The 17,991-nt window shown below is 43.5% G+C and overlaps 1 protein-coding gene across 8 annotated transcripts in view; it reads left to right on the plus strand.

Annotated features, from left to right (window-relative positions):
• The first annotated feature begins 5,024 nt into the window (after positions 1–5,024).
• LOC115198799 (DENN domain-containing protein 5B) overlaps positions 5,025–17,991 on the plus strand; it is a 51,356-nt gene continuing 38,389 nt past the window's right edge. For all 8 annotated transcript variants that reach the window (XM_029761078.1, XM_029761079.1, XM_029761082.1 and 5 more), the window contains exon 1: positions 5,025–5,374. In XM_029761078.1, the coding sequence (XP_029616938.1) occupies positions 5,266–5,374 (109 nt within the window). In that variant the 5' untranslated portion in view covers positions 5,025–5,265. The remainder of the gene's footprint in view (positions 5,375–17,991) is intronic.

A 17,991-nucleotide genomic window follows, 5' to 3' on the forward strand; every position in this document is an offset into this window, starting at 1 on the left:
ACAGAATAACACACTACAAGTCAATATTTAGATGCATTTGATTGGATTTCCAGTTATTTAAAACTTTCTTCTGGTTACAGCAAAAATAACTGTAGTTGGTTACAAGTGGTCAGAGAAGCAGAAGAAGAGGCCAAATGAAATTGAAGGTAAGTCGCAGGCTATGCTAGCCTCGCATGGTAGGCTACTTTTACAATTGCACCAATGATTTCCCAGTATTTCAAATAGAGTTGTATATGTATTTTTACTTTTAGAAAAGTGTCAGACGTAGACAGTTTCATGTTGTGTTCTGATTGGAATCATCTAGATGAAAATGTGTTATGTTATTTATAGGAGCTGGGTAGTGAACTCAAATGTATCATGCAATTGTACACAGGCCTGTGAGCCTGGGTCAATATAACCTAAGTAAAATTGGGAGTCAAAGTGATAAGGGTGGACAGACAGGTGTATTTCGAAACTCTCACAGAATGTGACATAATTCATTACCATATGTAAATGATAAGGGTAATTCCATTTGATTTCAATCACTTTTTGACCATACCCCTTTTGATTTGAACAGAACTTCCAATACATATTTGCCCACGGTAGAAGATGTCAGAAAGTGAGATTTTGATCCAAAAAGCCCAAACATTCAGGAGATAGAGGTGCCCAAAGTTGACGATTTTGCATACCCTACCATACATCCATGTCTTCATCACTGGAAAAGGTAAACGGTTGAGTTTGACATAATTTAAAAGCTTACAAAGAAGTATTGGCAAGAGTATGCTGTGTCTCAACCGATGGTGGGCACAACACATTCACCTCAGAATATGTCAATTAGGGTTTAAGATACAGCGAAAAAAATAGAGTTGACATGTTTTTGATAATTGATGTTAAAGGTAAAACAAATAATAAAGAGTTTACAAGTTTTTGCATAAACTGAATGGGATATGCAAAATCGGTCAAAATTGAGCACTTCTGTCTCCTATATGTTTTGTCATTCGGGTCCAAAAAGACACTTTCTGACCACTTCTACCGTGGGCAAATATGTATGGAAAGTTTCATTCAAATCAAAAGTGGTGCAGTCAAAAAGTGATTCTAATCAAATGGAATGACCCATAAAGTATAGAATAAGCTTGGGGAAAATGTTCATGTACTTGTTCAGAGTGTACAAAAATCAGCCTCATCGATGAGAACGTCAATACCAACTTGTTGGGTAACTGAAACTTATGTAAGTGTGACTTGTGTTGACTGGGTTGGAACATGTTCTAGCCATGTTTTAAGTATATGCTGAGGCAGTGTTCCCAGGATCCTGTGTAGATTGAATAGACTTTTGAACTGAAAAGTTGCCTTACTGATCCTTCATCTCCGCTTGGAAAGCCACTTGCTGGGGGACGGCTACTTCCTACAGTGCTAATGTGAATATTTCTCACCTGCTTTCTTATGCTTGCATCTTAGGTCCCTCTCTGAATTCAAGCCTCTCTCACAGTCACCGTCCAGGTTCCTCTCAGAATGTAAGCCTCCATCGTGGTCACCATTCATCCTCCAGCCAAGGGAGAAGAGTTGAGCCAACAGCCAGTCACCATAGCTCTCCTGTGGATGAATGGATCGAGTGGTGGTCAGGAGATTGGTAAGCATATCAGTCGGCCCTGACAGGATACACGAGACAGAACAGTAGTTGATGGCAACTGGCAAAGACAATACTTTTACCTCAAACCTGACATTATGCATATGCTGTTCTTTTTTTAAACTTGAAGCATTACAGACAGTGCCTATAAAGCCATATTTAGGCTACATTATGCAGTTTACTTTTCTATATGTTTATTATTGTTTGACCATGCTGGTCATTTATGAACATTTGAACATCTTGGCCATGTTCTGTTATAATCTTCACCCGGCACAGCCAGAAGAGGACTGGCCAGCCCTCATAGCCTGGTTCCTCTCTAGGTTTCTTCCTAGGTTTTGGCCTTTCTAGGGTGTTTTTCCTAGCCACCGTGCTTCTACACCTGCATTGCTTGCTGTTTGGGGTTTTAGGCTGGGTTTCTGTACAGCACTTTGAGATATCAGCTGATGTAAGAAGGGCTATATAAATAAATTTGATTTGATGTTTGTATCTGTTTTTAAATGAATAAACATCTGATTTCTCTCCCTATAATAGGTTCGGTTAGCTGTGGTTGAAACAGTCAGAAGTATGTTTTATATACCATGTGTTATTGTTACTCTTGACACCTAAGGGTGATTGGTGTTCGGTAACTCGTACTCTTATAGTATTGTTTGCTTACATTGTTAGAGCATCATAGTGATTGAATCATCATAGTGATGGTATTGTAAATTGTATTTTGTATGTTTACAGTCTTTTTTTATTGACTATTTTTATTGCGGCCAGAACCAAAGCTAAAGGGGAGAAACCAGACTGAACTTATTGTTTTCTGAGATTCTGCTGTCCCGTACATAAAAAGTGTGTCAATTGTAACAGGTTTTTTAACACTGGTGATAAAATGAATCATAGATATCCGTCATCAAATGAAATTTGAAAGCCGTTGTCACTTTGTTTGATGTAGTTCCTTGCACTGGGTTTATAGTTATCTGTGGCCGTAGATGTTATTTGTAGTTAAATTCAACTACTTCTAATGTTTTGGGTATTGAGGAATGTATGTACTTTACAGGTCTCTGGTTTTATACTTCGTTTTAAACATTGGTCGAAATGCCATCTTTTAATTTTTTTTTATATATGTCAGTTTTTGTCCATTTTGATGTTGTACTGTTTTATTTTACCTCTGATGTTTTCTGTATTGTTATGGCACTGAACTAATATATAAATACAGAAAATATGTTTTTGTTGTTACCTGTCCTCTCAGACTACACCGCATCCAATGAAGGGAATTGTAGTATTATTTACCCCCACCACCAGCCAAAGACCACATTTGAGACACACAGTTACACCACCAGAGGGAAGCACAGTACAATATTAATGTTCCTACACAACACTTATTGTATATTTATTGAAGAAAGCCAAGCAGAAACTGCTGCCTACAAGGACAAGAGTGGTGGAGACCTGTTGAGAATGTATAGTTAAGCAATAAGGCACGAGGATGTGTGGTATATGGTCTGCGTTGCGTCGTGCCTAAGAACAGCCCTTAGCCGTGGTATTTAAAAAATAAATAATAATTGAACCTTTGTTTTACTAGGCAAGTCATTTAAGAATAAATTCTTATTTACATTGACGGCCTACACCGACCAAACCCAGACTACGCTGGGCCAATTTGCACCGCCCTATGGGACTCCCAATCACGGCTGGTTGGGATACAGCCTGGATTCGAACCAGGGTGTCTGTAGTGACACCTCTAGCACTGAGATGCAGTGCCTTAGACTGCTGCGCCATTCAGGAGCCACAAAATTGGCCATATACCACAAACCCCCGAGGTGCCTTATTGCAATTATAAACTGGTTACCAAAGTAATTAGAGCAGTAAAAATAACTGTTTTGTCATACCCGTGATATACGGTCTGATATAACACGGCTGTCAACCCATCAACGTTCAGGGCTCAATCCACCCAATTTATAATAAAAGATATCTCTTCACGAGTTGAGAAGTGCTAACCTTACATACCGTAAATTCCGGACTATAAGCCGCAACTTTTTTCCCAGGCTTTGAACCTCGCGGCTTAAACAATGCGCGGCTAATATATGGATTTTTCCCGCTTTCAAATATATATATTTTTTTTTTAAACATTCTGTGACGTGGTCAGTTTTTTGGCGGCATGAAGCTTTCATTAGACCAATGAAATTGCCGAAACGGGTTAAGGTCAAACAACTTTTTTGTTTACTGTTTAGATTAAATCGAGCGCTCTCAAACTTCCCATCATTTTGATTACGGTAGTCATTTTGTCGCCCTCATCATGGCAAAGACACGGAGAAATGCATATGATGCAGCTTTCAAGTTGAAGGCGATTGATCTGGCTGTTGGAAAAGGAAATAGAGCTGCTGCACGGGAGCTTGGTCTTAATGAGTCGATGATAAGAAGTTGGAAACAGCAGCGTGAGGAATTGACTCAGTGCAAAAAGACAACTAAAGCTTACTGCTAATTTTGTATTTTTTGTTACAAGCCGTGTTTCGTTAAAGCCTATTTATTTTTGTTACAAGCCGTGTTTCGTTAAAGCCTATTTATTGTTGTTACAAGTTGTGTTTCGTTAAAGCCTGTGTAAAGTTCATTTGTTTCAATGTACCGGTAGGCACCTGCGGCTTATAGACATGTGCGGCTTATTTATGTTCAAAATAATATATATTTTTTGTATTCAGGTGCGCTTAATAGTCCGGAAATTACGGTACTTGAGGTCAGCTTTTGTTTCTGTTATCGTTTTCCTCAACCCCAGTTTTTTACATAATAGGCTACAGGATTCTGTACATGGCTGACCTTGCCTGTGTATCGTAGGGTTAAAATCCAGCCAGTATTCACACAATCCATGAGAGAGAGTTATGGAGTCAGCCAATGTAATGGTAGCCTTTCTCTTCTATTCTCCTCCCTGTTCTCCCCTTTTATTCCTCAGACTCTGTGGCAGGAAGACAGGTTCTCAGCAAGGGGTCATAATACCACACTGTCGTCTGACTGGCTGTAAATGAGCTGTGTGTGTTTTGATCTCAGATGCACAGGTGTCAGAGGAGAGGCACTGGGCTGTGGAGGAAAAGGCCCTTCCCAACATAGTGCTAAAACTCTAACCTCACCAGTCATTAACCTGAGGAAGTCCATGGTGTCTGTTTTCATGGGATAGGAATATTGGGGAAATAACAGGCTTGTTAATATGTTAGGCCCATCTCATGAGATAATGTCCATATAAATACTTTAATTAACCTTAATCAATTCAGAGAAAATTAAACATAGCCTGCAGAATGCAAGATATTGATTAACATGTAGACGACATACAGTGCACATTATCCACCTAATGTATGCATCAGATTTGATTTGAATGTCCCGCCCTGCCACGCGTCGAGCCTCCGCCCTCGCGAGGCATGGAAGCAAACACACACACACCGAGCTCGCTCTTCCCATTCCGTTCGATCAGTATTGTCTGTGCGACCAAGAGCTGACAACCAGCAAGTGTTCTCTTCGATATTTCAATACATTTAAATATATATTTGACGAAGAGTAAACTAATGTAATCTTGCGTCGGAGCGCTATCATTCTGCCATTTACAAAGAGTAAAGGATAGTTTTTAAACCAGATTAATTATCGCTATGTAGATGTCTCGGTTGGAGTACTAGGAACGGGAGGACGCTGAACTGTGATCCAAGATGAGTGGGACCAACGCGGCGTCTGGAGCGGCGCCCTGCCGCTTCGCTCACTACTTTGTTATATGCGGAATAGACACCGAAACTGGGCTGGAACCGGACGAATTAGCCGGTAAGAATACTTACTTATTTAAATGAACCTTTTCCCTATGAGGTAACTATACAAAAACAACGGTTTTTTCTTAAAACGGACTATTTCATTTTAAACTAATACACATGCATCTCAGTGACATTATCAGTGCGTATAATTTATTTGGAACAAAGTTTACAGTCTCTGAAGGTCATAAATGATGTGCTGTGTTTAAAAACAACATCATTAGGACAATGGCTACAGTTGCAGCCTGACATCACGTTGTTTACATTATTGTAGTCTCTGGTAAACTAAGTTAAAGGTATTGGGCACATCCCTTCACTTGTTTGTCAGACCTGTCCTGGCTGATTGTGTGGACTAAAGAGAGAGTGAGAAAGCAATGGCTATTATGTCATTATTTCAATGATAAAACGCCAACACTTCTTATGAGGCTGGTGTTTCAGTGCAGAACAGTGGAGGCTTTTATGATGTTTTCGTTTACAAAGGCTGCTGCTAAGGATAATCATTGTTATTTTAATAATACAATAGTTAACACCCCATTAACCCCTCAGTCAAGAAGAGCTGAAATTCTATATCTGCACATATTCAAGGTTCAATCAGCGTTGGACTCGGGCCCTTTCTCTGTTTGGTGAGGCTGTGTGTTTGTTCAGTGCAATAGCAAGCTCTAAGTACTCTCTGTTAACCATGCAGGTCCAGTATTGATTTCAGGGTCACCCCTTCAGTTTTGCATCAGTGACTGAGCAAAGTGCACAGCCCCCTAAGCACAAAGTAGAGGCCCTCCATCGATCCCCAGCCAACCCCCACTGGGCTGCGTTCAGGGGCCAACTGGGCTGCGTTCAGAGTCACTGGAACACTGCCAAATTGCAGTGCTCTGGTGTTGCAGCATGTTTTTAATTTGCTTGCAGCCTGTTCATATTGAATTACCTGGCAGATTCAGACTCTTATTCTCCCGTTGAATTAAAACCTTTCCTCTGTGACATAATACTTCTATAGGAAAGGGAGCTTTCTTTGACATTGAGAGCTTTGCCCATGTGGTTCTGTTGGATGAGTAGAAAATGTTCTTGTGTGGTCGCGTCATACTGTCGCTGCGTATGATATCACGTCTCCGTGGCTGAGCCTATATAACTACAAGTTGAGAATTGCTTAACGGTCTGTGTGTGTGTTCATGGAGCAGCTTTACCTGAAGTGAGTGAGCTGGGATTGCTTCTGATTTGAATCCTTTGTCCACGGGAACAGCTTTACTAGTACTTTCCAAGCACAAGACTCTAGAATGGGAGGATTCAGGATTTGGTTGCATGTTTAATCAGACACATTTAGCCTCTATGGGGGCAGGATGTTAGGACAATCACTGAGTGCTGTGTGGGTGTTATTATGTGGCTAATCTCTTGGTTCTGTGAGGATTAGTTTATGACACTGTGGGATGTTCCTGTCTCGTCTCTATAAATGTGTGTGTGTGTGATTAAGTTCATGTTTCTGTTTCTCTTTATCTGCTTGTGGTTAGGTCTGCATCGGAACCATTTGTTGCCAGTGTGTGTGTTGCTCTCAGGCTGTGGCGCGTCGTTGATCCTCAGATGTGACACAGCTGAGCATCCACCACACTGAGCCCATATGCCTCCCTGTCTGCTGCCCTCGCACTGATCACCCCAACTCTCTGAGCATCTGCCCGTGCGTCTGTGTGAAACTGGGGCACAAGTTATCAGTCGGAGGAGTTGAGCCATGTTAGGAAAGGAGAGGAAAGGACAGGGTGAGAGAAAGAGATGGCGTGTTGGAGTGATTGGGTAGAAGAGTGGACAGAGTGATGATGCCGGTGTTGCTGTTGATTAGATCATTCAGAGACTGTATCTCTGGTTTGATGATTAAACAAAGCTTTGCGGGACGGAGTTTTAGTTGCTTTAGGCGATTTGCCAAATCTGTCTCCAGACATTAGTTGAGACGCCACCACCTGTCAAAACTCTACTGTTCTTAATCCTACATACTACGACTCAGCGAAGTCTCTCAGAAAGTACTACGGTATACCTGTACTTGGGCATTGTGGTCCATTATGTCTATGGGTGTCTGTGATTAGGTTGTGTGTTTTTTTTGGAGTATGGTAGTCTCCTACAACATTTTCTCCATTGATCTTCTAGTAGTTGATTGTGGGCTGTTGTGGCGGTCCGTTAACGTAGCATTGTTTATCCACAGACACGGTGGGAAAAGGTCTAGTAGAATCCATTACAGGAGCCATTGCTTGGTAGACCATTATCTCCCCCCCCCCCCTCCCTCGCCTCTTTTCCCCTCCTCAGCATCCCAATCTCTCCCCAGGGCTTTGTCATCTGCCCCAGTGAACAACTGAACAGCCACACTGACATTCATTTGCAATTCAGATCAGGCTGCTCGGTCGCCCATCACTCTCCTCCCCCACGACACTCCTCAGATTGCCGTGATGGATATCATTGACATCGACATGTCGCCACTCGCTATGGGCTTCTTCTATATTATCTGTCGCTATAACAGTCCACGCCTGGCGTGTATCCTGTTTTACAGTGGCTGGTTTGGTCTGGGCTGGTTTCAGTCTGATCCCCATTAGGCTCAGGCTTGGCCTTGCTTATTTTGGGCTGTGAATGTGGCTGTGATTCCCCTCCTTCCATCCCCCTCCCATTCCCTTTGTGTGGCAATAGGCCTGTTTCCCCAGGCCCATTGTTCTAGGCACCAGGGCCAGACTTCCTCTGGATTTGACTGCATGCGTGGCTGCTGGGGGGGGGTAACTTTCCCAGTGGATGCCATCTATCTCCTTAGGTGTGTGTGTTCAGTATTTGTTCATTCAGTGAGCATGGTAGTACCACACTTTTTGTTGGCTTTGACCTCAATGCTTGTTCTTCAGAGATGAAACATTTCCAAAGTAGAGGAGAGTTGAAGTGGGTGGCTTCCTGTGGCTCAGTTGGTAGAGCATGGTGTTTGCAATGGTGTTTGCAATGCCAGGGTTGTGGGTTCGATTCCCACGGGGGGCCAGTACGGAAAAAAAAAAAAAAAATGTATGAAATTAATTGAAATGTATGCATTCACTACTGTAAGTCGCTCTGGATAAGAGTGTCTGCTAAATGACTAAAATGTAAATGTAAATGTGTCACTCCTATTAAAGAGATAGTTTGGGATTTTGGCTATGAAGCCCTTTATCTACTATCCCATAGTCAGATGAACTCATGGATACCATTGTTGTGTCTCTGAGTCCAGTATGAAGGAAGTTAAGAGGTAGTTTTGCGAGCCAATGATAACTAGCATTAGCACAATGACTGGAAGTCTATGGGAACAGCTAGCATGTTAAAGTACATCTGACTCTTGGGGGGTAGATAAAAGGCTCCATTGCAAAATCCCAAAGTATCGCTTTAATGGTGGCACTATAATAGAAGTCTCACTCACTGACTTATCAGACTCTTGAAGTGGTTTATATATATCCTTGCTGGTGACTAGACTGACAGAAATAGTTCCACTCTAACAGAGGCCCGCCACCAATGTGTTGTTCGTTCCCTGTATTCGAGGACCAGGTGCATTGTGGTCCGGGGGGGAGCTGAAAAGTGAGAAGGGGTGTGTGCTATCCCGGGTGGCGGGGTTGGCACCAGCTGTAGTAGGGTAGCTGTTTGCTCCCTCTCTTCACCCCTTCCTCACCGCACAACCCTCACTCGAACGCCCCACTGATGGGAAAGGCATCCAGGAAAGCATCCATAAATATGAAATTCGGTAGTCTTACCGACAAACATCACACAAACACACTTAAGATGCAGCCTGTACCAGTAAACAACAGATTAACAGCAGATGTTCAGGTTCAGCTTTCAGTAAGCAATCCTTCAATGATGCTATGTACTCCGCCAGGTGAGAATTTTCATTTGTAGTCGATCCTGTCTCTTTGGAAGGGGTGAGGAAAGGGGAGAGTCTCTCCATCGGCTCCAGTAGTCCCTGACCACCTCTTTCTTACCCCTCTTTTATCCCTGTCCATTCATCCTTCCTCCCGGTCTCCCTCTTTCATACCTCAGACTCACACCTGTCTGTCATCCTAATTTTCACACACTAACCTCTCTCCCAGTCACACTCAATCGCACATAGACAAGTGTCTTCCCACTTGTATTCACTGCTTGTTATCCTGTCATTACCTATAGGATCATGTATGCCATATTTGACACTGATGGATTAAGATGATGGCAGGTAGCTTAGTGGTTAGAGCGTTGGGCCAGTAACCGAAAGGTTGCTGGATCGAATCTTTGAGCTGACAAGGTAAAAATCTGTTGTTCTACCCCTGAACAAGGCAGTTAACCCACTGTTCCCCGGTAGGCCGTCATTGTAAATAAGAATTTGTTCTTAACTGACTTGCCTAGTTAAATAAAGGTTCAAAAAAAGAAGAATAAAAAGGTGAAAAGTGAAATCTTACAAGTAATTCAACCCCATTCATAATCTGTATTGCCTAATACATGCACATATTTACTAGTGTCTGTCTCTAGAACTCTGTACGTGTCCCTGGAGAGCAGGGGTGTACAAGTGTACTAGTGTTTCTGGTGTAATGACCTACATGTTGATAACTGAATGTAGGCCTGTAGGGACTAGCTAAACTGGGCTGAGGTGGGACAGGAGGTGTCAGCAATCCCAGTGAAGGAGCCTCACAAAGGGATTTGATGGGCTTTACTGCTGGCCTTGGCCATCTGTCCTCCAGGAGCCAGTCTGGAAGTCAACACAATGCAGCCCTTGGATAATGCTAATACAACACTGACATATGCTAATGATGACACAGGCCAGTGCTGACGCATGCCCTTGTTGACATATGCTAATGACCATGTAGGAATCTGATAACATAAACCCATAGGCTAACACTTATGCTAATTCATATTAATACATTTACATTTTACATTTACGTCATTTAGCAGACGCTCTTATCCAGAGCGACTTACAAATCGGTGCATTCACCTTATGATATCCAGTGGAACAACCACTTTACAATAGTACATCTATATCTTTTGGGGGGGGGGGTTAGAAGGATTACTTAATCCTATCCCAGGTATTCCTTAAAGAGGTGGGGTTTCAGGTGTCTCCGGAAGGTGGTGATTGACTCCGCTGTCCTGGCGTCGTGAGGGAGCTTGTTCCAGCATTGGGGTGCCAGAGCAGCGAACAGTTTTGACTGGGCTGAGCGGGAACTGTGCTTCCGCAGAGGTAGGGAGGCAAGCAGGCCAGAGGTGGATGAACGCAGTGCCCTTCTTTGGGTGTAGGGACTGATCAGAGCCTGAAGGTACGGAGGTGCCGTTCCCCTCACAGCTCCGTAGGCAAGCACCATGGTCTTGTAGCAGATGCGAGCTTCAAATGGAAGCCAGTGGAGTGTTCGGAGGAGCGGGGTGACGTGAGAGAACTTGGGAAGGTTGAACACCAGACGGGCTGCGGCGTTCTGGATGAGTTGTAGGGGTTTAATGGCACAGGCAGGGAGCCCCGCCAATAGGTCAACATTGTGGCTAACACCTTCAGTTCTCTGGTCATGTGACCAAGGAGGTTTCTCTAGACAAAGGAGAGAGGAAGCTAAATGTCCTCCATAGCTGAGGACACTTTTAATGGTCACACAGTGAATTATTTCTTCTTCCCACTCTCTCTCGTATGAGTTTTTCTTTCTCTCGCTCTCTCTTTTTCTCTCTCTCTCTCTCCTCTCTCCTCTCTTCTCTCTCTCTCCCCCCGATGTGTAGTGATTTCCTCCATCTCTCTATGCCATCGTCTCCTGTGTGTTGTAGTGTAATCTGTAGTCAGGCCAGTTAGCTAGGCAGTAGGCAGAGCTGTCTATCTGTAGGCTGTGTTAAGCCTGTTAGTTTAATCCATTCAGACAGCTCCTCCAGGCTACACTGAGCAGTGCTCCACGCTTTAACGCTAATAACATTTATGCCAAAAAGCAGTGACAATGTCCAGACGCTGAAGTCGACGCGGACTGGAATTCAATGGGGGAAAAACAATTTGTTTGTTTGGTATAACGTAGGCTACTCTGTCCTTACAGCATAGTCTAGCAAGAAGCTCATTAGATCCATGTCAGGGATACTGTTACCATCATTACCCCCATCGATCACTGTCGACCTGTCAAGTGTTTTAAGTTAAAGATCAGAGGTTAGAAGTTGTAACTGACCCACCTGATCTTGATGGATACCCAGCCTCAGGGAGGAGTGGGCGATAGGTGGGGCTGCTGTTGCTGGGAGCCTGTTGCCACGGTAGCACCGTCGGTCCCCCAAACCCCCCTCCAAACACACAAATACCCCCCGACCAGTCTCAAAACGAGCAGTTGATCACTGAAGACTGTGCGCCCCATTTCACACACCACTCCCTGTTTGACCCTTGACCCGGTCTCCCATATGCTCCCTCTCTCCCTGGGCTCAGCAACAGCAGACGTGGGAGAATGGGGTGTAGTGGGTGAGGGACGAAGAAATGAAAGGAAAATGATACTTGCATTCAACCAAAATGTCTTCAATCAATCAATAAAATGTATTTATAAAGCCCTTTTTATATCAGCCGACGTCACAAAGTGCTGTACAGAAACCCAGCCTAACTGGGACGGGGAGTTGTTGTTTTGGTAAGGCCAGCCAGAGGCTTAACGTTATTTATACTGGTGGCCTAGGAGCCTTGTTTAGATAGTGGTGTTCAGTGTTAGTAGGCTATTGATGAAATCACATTTCTGTGGCTATAAGCTTCTAGCAGATTCTCTTACAGCTTTTGTAGATTGATTGTTCTGAAGTGACGTTGACTGTGTTGCCGCTTTTCTGTCGCGTATTCTTCCACTTTGTCTTTTTCTTTTCTACTAAAATGACTCACAGTCCACAATGGGTACTAGGTAAAAATATTAATGGTGATCGGGAGGTAATGTGTGTTTTGTCCTCGGTTATTTTTGAAGTGCCACCTTTTGTCAGTTACGGACCATGTTTACTGTTTAATACCTCTGAGGTTTGTGGTGTTCCATATAACGCAGCTCTTTGTATGAACGGGCTCATCCTGTGGTAAAAAAAAACGTTGTTACATCTCTGGAAGTCAAACAACATACAGTACCAGTCAAAAGCTTGGACACACTTACTCATTTTTCTTTATTATTACTATTTTCTACATTGTAGAATAATAGTAAAGTCATCAAAACTATTAAATAACAGATATGGAATCATGTAGTAACCAAAAAAGTGTTAAACAAATCAAAATATATTTTATATTCTTCAAAGTAGCCACCCTTCGCCTTGATGACAGCTTTGCACACTCTTGGTATTATCTCAACCAGATTTATGAGGTAGTCACCTGGAATGCATTTCAATTAACAGGTGTGCCTTGTTAAAAGTTACTTTGTGGAATATATTTCCTTCTTATTGCGTTTGAGCCAATCAGCTGTATTTTGCCAAGGTAGGGGTGGTATACAGAGGTAACACTGGGTCTTCCTTTACTGTGACGGTCCTCAAGAGAGCCAGTTTCATCATAGCGCTTGATGGTTTGTGCGACTGCACTTGAATAAACTTTCAAAGTTATTGACATTTTCCAGATTGACTTACCTTCATGTCTTAAAGTATTGATGGCTGTCATTTCTCTTTGCTTATTTAAGCTGTTCTTGCCATAATATGGTCTTTTACCAAATAGGGCTATCTTCTGTATACCACCCCTACCTTGGCAAAACACAGCTGATTGGCTCAAACGCAATAAGAAGGAAATATATTCCACAAAGTAACTTTTAACAAGGCACACCTGTTAATTGAAATGCATTCCAGGTGACTACCTCATGAATCTGGTTGAGATAATACCAAGAGTGTGCAAAGCTGTCATCAAGGCAAATGGTGTCTATTTGAAGAAATATAAAATATATTTTGATTTTTTTAACACTTTTTTGGTTCTACAATGTAGAAAATAGTAAAAATAAAGAAAAACCCTTGAATGAGTAGATATGTCCAAACTTTTGACTGGTACTGTATGTTTGTGAGGCGGCCAGCATATGGAAATGTCACTATCGGACATTTCACTCTCTCTTTTTCCATCAGTTATTATTATGCAGCTATCTGTGTGGAAACAGTACTGGCAGAGAAGCCTATTGACTAGGAACCAATTATCTTCCATAATAGAAGTGAGAGCCACAGGAATGTGCTGACAATCACTGTAACCAAATATTGTAGCTTTATACTTTGAGGTGAAGAGAGAAGAGACTAGTGGAATAACTATACATCATTAAGGTAGCCTCAATAATCCTCATTCGACATTCAAATGACTGGAGTGTTGTGTGATACTCTTTTCTTGTTGGACAAACCATGGATGTTCTTAAAAGCTGCTATGGCTGTGATCTTTCTAGGAATATGTCCCCTTTGGAAGAGATTGAAGCTGGACTTGAATAGACACTGTAGAGTGCCATTGTTATATTGTCAATTTCAAGAGTACTTGAAGACTTCCTGTGGTTTTCTACAATGAGTCAGTCTGTACACTCTGCTCAACTATGAGAATCCAAATGTATATTACATACAAGTCAACGTCAGTTAAGCCACAATATATGACAATCAGTGGTAGTCTATCCTAGCCTGACTCCTCATGCTAAATTCTTTGTCTGTTCTGTCGTTCGCGACAGACTTTAGTCTGAATTTAAAGTTGTTTGGGTGACATGGTTTGTGGTGAAAGCAAAGTGGTCAACGATTGGATCGTCTATAACCAATCAAAGTATCAAATCCAATTATGTACTTTGAATGCGCCGCTTCGCCCCGTGTGTTCTGGCTCTGGCCCAACCCATTGGTTTCTGGGACCAATCAGATGGCCCGAATGTGTTCGTATTCGGTGAAGGGTTGGGGGGTATGGTAATATCCAAAAACAAACGTCAGTGAGCGTGGCATAGCGTTTGAACGGAGAAAGGAGTCTGGGTAGCCAGACAAAGCCTACCCGGTACATGTAGGCTCCCGAGTGGCGCAGCGGTCTAAGGCACTGCATCGTAGTGCTAGCGGCGTCACTACGGTCCCTGGTTCGATCCCGGGCTATATCACAGCTGGCCGTGATCGGGAGTACCATAGCGTAAATAGATATGCCATAGGGAAAGGTGAATAGATATGCCAATGGGAGAAAGAATGAGAGGGTTACAGATGGTGAGGGGAGGTGGGGACTCAGGAAGACAGGCAAGAGAAAGTTATCTTTTGGGAGAATCAAATGAGGAAGAACAGGGAAGAGGGGGAGAGAGAATTTATGAAGGGCAAGAGAGGGATAGAAATGTAGAAGAAGAAAGATGCTTCTGGATGAAAGCGAGGGGAAAGTCCCTCTCAGATGAATAGCTGTGTGTGATTAAATGCACGCTGGTTCATTTCCATCAATCACAGGATGATAATAATACTACACCGCCCGCGTCCCTAGCAACACGGGTCACACCGTCAGCAGAACAGCACCCGGCCTCCTCCTCATAATAACGTTGCGCTGTTATATCAGGGGCGCCGGCTGTAAATCTCCTTATGTAACTAACACCCGATAGCCATCACCACGGCAGCCATCCAGGGCCGTCTCCCGTGATAGATTACAGCCCAAGGTAGTGGTAGGCAACGGGCGCTGGTGGTGCCTCGCGACAGGGCCATCGCCACGGCGAGCTGGCGTCCAGTGTAAGGCCATGCTACTGGACAGTCAGGGATTATTCATGTTGCGTAAGTTAGACCATTTAAGAGCTGAAATGTATTTCTTACATAATTTCTGTGTGCCAGCCAGACAAGTTGATGAATGAGAAGAGAAGCATGTTTTTATAGAGAATGCTAGAGGTGTGTTATGATCACAGACATGTAATATATTTGTGCTTAGTGTGGCAGATGTGGTTTTGGAGCCCTTTTCTCATCTGTGAATCTGTCCAACAAGCATTTTTATGTAATGTGTTAAAACGGAAAATGCTATTGCAATCTCTTTGCAATAAGGAATTGAGACCAAAAGCTCAATATAGGTTTCAAGTGTTTAGTACCAAGGATACAGTCAGCTGAGTGCATACATTTAGAAAGTTCACAACACATTTTATAATCTTCCATCCTTTTGGTCACCCCCCCCTCTTGTAGATGTCACCTCCCCAACTATACATTTTATGACCCCAATGAGTTTCCCTCCTTTACCTTGTGGAACATCCATGGTCCTCTCTTTTTTTAGCCAGATGTCAGAATCCCACCCCGTCCATCTTCTGTTCCCGGGCCTGACCCTTCTCTCTGATCCTAGGCAATTTCCTCTTATCTGATTAGGTCAACATTTCTAAATTAGCATACACACAGTTTCATGGCCTGAACTCCATTCATACTCACAGTAATCATTCACTAAACTACAGTTTAACTTGAAAAATGTTACATTTTATTAGAATCCGTCAAATGTCAACATGTCTGAATCTCTATTTTAATATCGGTTTCAATGTACTTAGTTAGGTGATGGATGTTCAGATACATCTGAGAGAATTTGTGAATATATTTGAAGAGCTCCAGTGTAGGCAACAGTAAAGTTGATTCAACGACTTGATAGAGGCTAAAGCAGTGTCACATTGGCTGTCCAGTCCAGAAGTCCAGTCGGAAAACGACAACGCCAACAACCTCCAAGGAACAAGCAGGCCCTCGGAACATTCCAGAACATCTAGTCACCATGACAACCCCAGAATATGAATCTAATTGGTTCACAGTATGGTCTGCTAGGGATTAATTGGAAGGCATTCTCTGTTGTGGCTGCTGGGAAGCGATCTTTCAACATGATGTGTGCCTTCGACAGAGTGTGGGTGTGTTTATGTCTGTCTGCTGATGCTTAGCTGGCCGGTCATGTCGACTTTGTTCTTTGACCGAGCTCCAACTCATCATGTGCCCTGTGATAAACCTGCTAGGTAAACAATGTGATCGCAATCAGATAGGACACATTGATCTCTCCCTGTTTCTCTTTCCCTCTCTCTGTCTCGCTCTCTCTATGTCTTGCACAGGACATGGACACGCGCGCGCACACACACAGTCCCCAGGCTGTCCCTACAAGTCTCATGTCGACAGCCTCTGCTGCTCTCTCTAAGGGCGTGATAGAAGAATTATATGTTTAAAGATAAATTATTAAATAATTCTACCCTGAAACCTAACTATTAGTGATATAGTTTATGTAGCATGTAGAATGAGTAATTCAATTGTTAAACATAAAGGTCTAACTAGGTTGGACTAGGATAAGAGAGGAATCTGAGAGTGTGTTTAAGAAAACACCGAGAACCATTAACCTATGTTTGACCCGACCTAGCTAGAACTCTGAGCGTTTATGATATGAGAGGGAGTACCCCTCAAGGTTTCCCTAATCTGGGGGGAAGGGAACTGTCGGCTGGGTAGTGATATACAGTGTTGAGAACTCTGGAGGAGAGAACTCTCCTAAAAGTTTGTGTGTATGTGTGTGCGTAAAGAAGGAGCCTGGTATAAAAGAGAGGTCTTTGTATATGAACTGGAGAGTGCCATCGTGAATAAAAATTTTAGACTATTGTAAACTGGGAATTCTGTCTGTTTTATTTAAACCAGAACTTTACGAACTCTGAGTTGCAGACTGAGTAGATTAATTGAAGTTTATGAACATTGATAACAAAATGTAATATCAGGGCGCCTGAGTGGCCTACAGATACACCGCCATGATAAAGACATGTAATAAGTAGCGCCGGGGGCGGTGTCACGGCATTCATAAAGCCTGAAAGACTGGGTAATCATTGGGTAGGACTGTCTCTTCTCCGTCACGCGCTGATGATTCATGCAGAGCGGCGATTATGGAAAAGGATGGAGCGGAGAGGGACAATGGGCTGGCAATGCAGGACTAGCGCTAACAGAGAACCCTGTCTGTTCTAGCCATTCTGTTTCTATGTAAAACATACATTATACCCCTGCTGTCTGCTCCATGGAAATGTAATTAATGATCTGCTGACAGTAGGGATGTGGTGGATTGTCCTTGTGTAGGCTACCTGTACAATGAAGTGGCAAGCACTAAGCATTCCACATTTGTGAGTGTCTATAATGAATGAAATACAATCAAATGGTCTCTTTTATTGGTGTCTGTATTGTCTGATGATGAGGATAAATAGTAGGACTCTCGGTGTTTAGTGAAAAGGCTCAGACGGATGTTCTGTTCAGTGTGTCAGATTAGGACTGCACCACTGTTTACATAAACTGAATATCTCAGAGAGAGAAAGAGATGGATGGGAGGGAGGGAGAGAGAGATGGGAGGGAGGGAGAGAGAGATGGGAGGGAGGGAGGGAGAGAGAGAGGGGGGAGGGAGAGAGATGGGAGAGGGAGAGAGATGGGGGAGAGAGAGAGAGAGGGAGGGAGAGGATGGGAGGGAGATGGGAGAGAGAGAGGGAGGGAGATGGGAGGGAGGGGGGGGAGAGGGATGGGAGATGGGAGAGATGAGAGGGATGGGAGATGGGAGAGATGGGAGGGAGGGAGAGAGATGGGAGGGAGAGAGAGATGGGAGGGAGGGAGAGAGAGATGGGAGGGAGGGAGAGAGAGATGGGAGGGAGGGAGAGAGAGATGGGAGGGAGGGAGAGAGATGGGGAGAGAGAGAGAGAGAGGGATGGGAGAGGGATGGGAGGGAGATGGGAGAGAGAGAGGGAGGGAGGGGGGGGAGAGGGATGGAGAGATGGGAGGGAGAGAGAGATGGGAGGGAGGGAGAGAGAGATGGGAGGGAGATGGAGGGAGAGA

This window comes from Salmo trutta, chromosome 8 (genome assembly GCF_901001165.1).
Source record: "Salmo trutta chromosome 8, fSalTru1.1, whole genome shotgun sequence".
NCBI lineage: Eukaryota > Metazoa > Chordata > Actinopteri > Salmoniformes > Salmonidae > Salmo > Salmo trutta.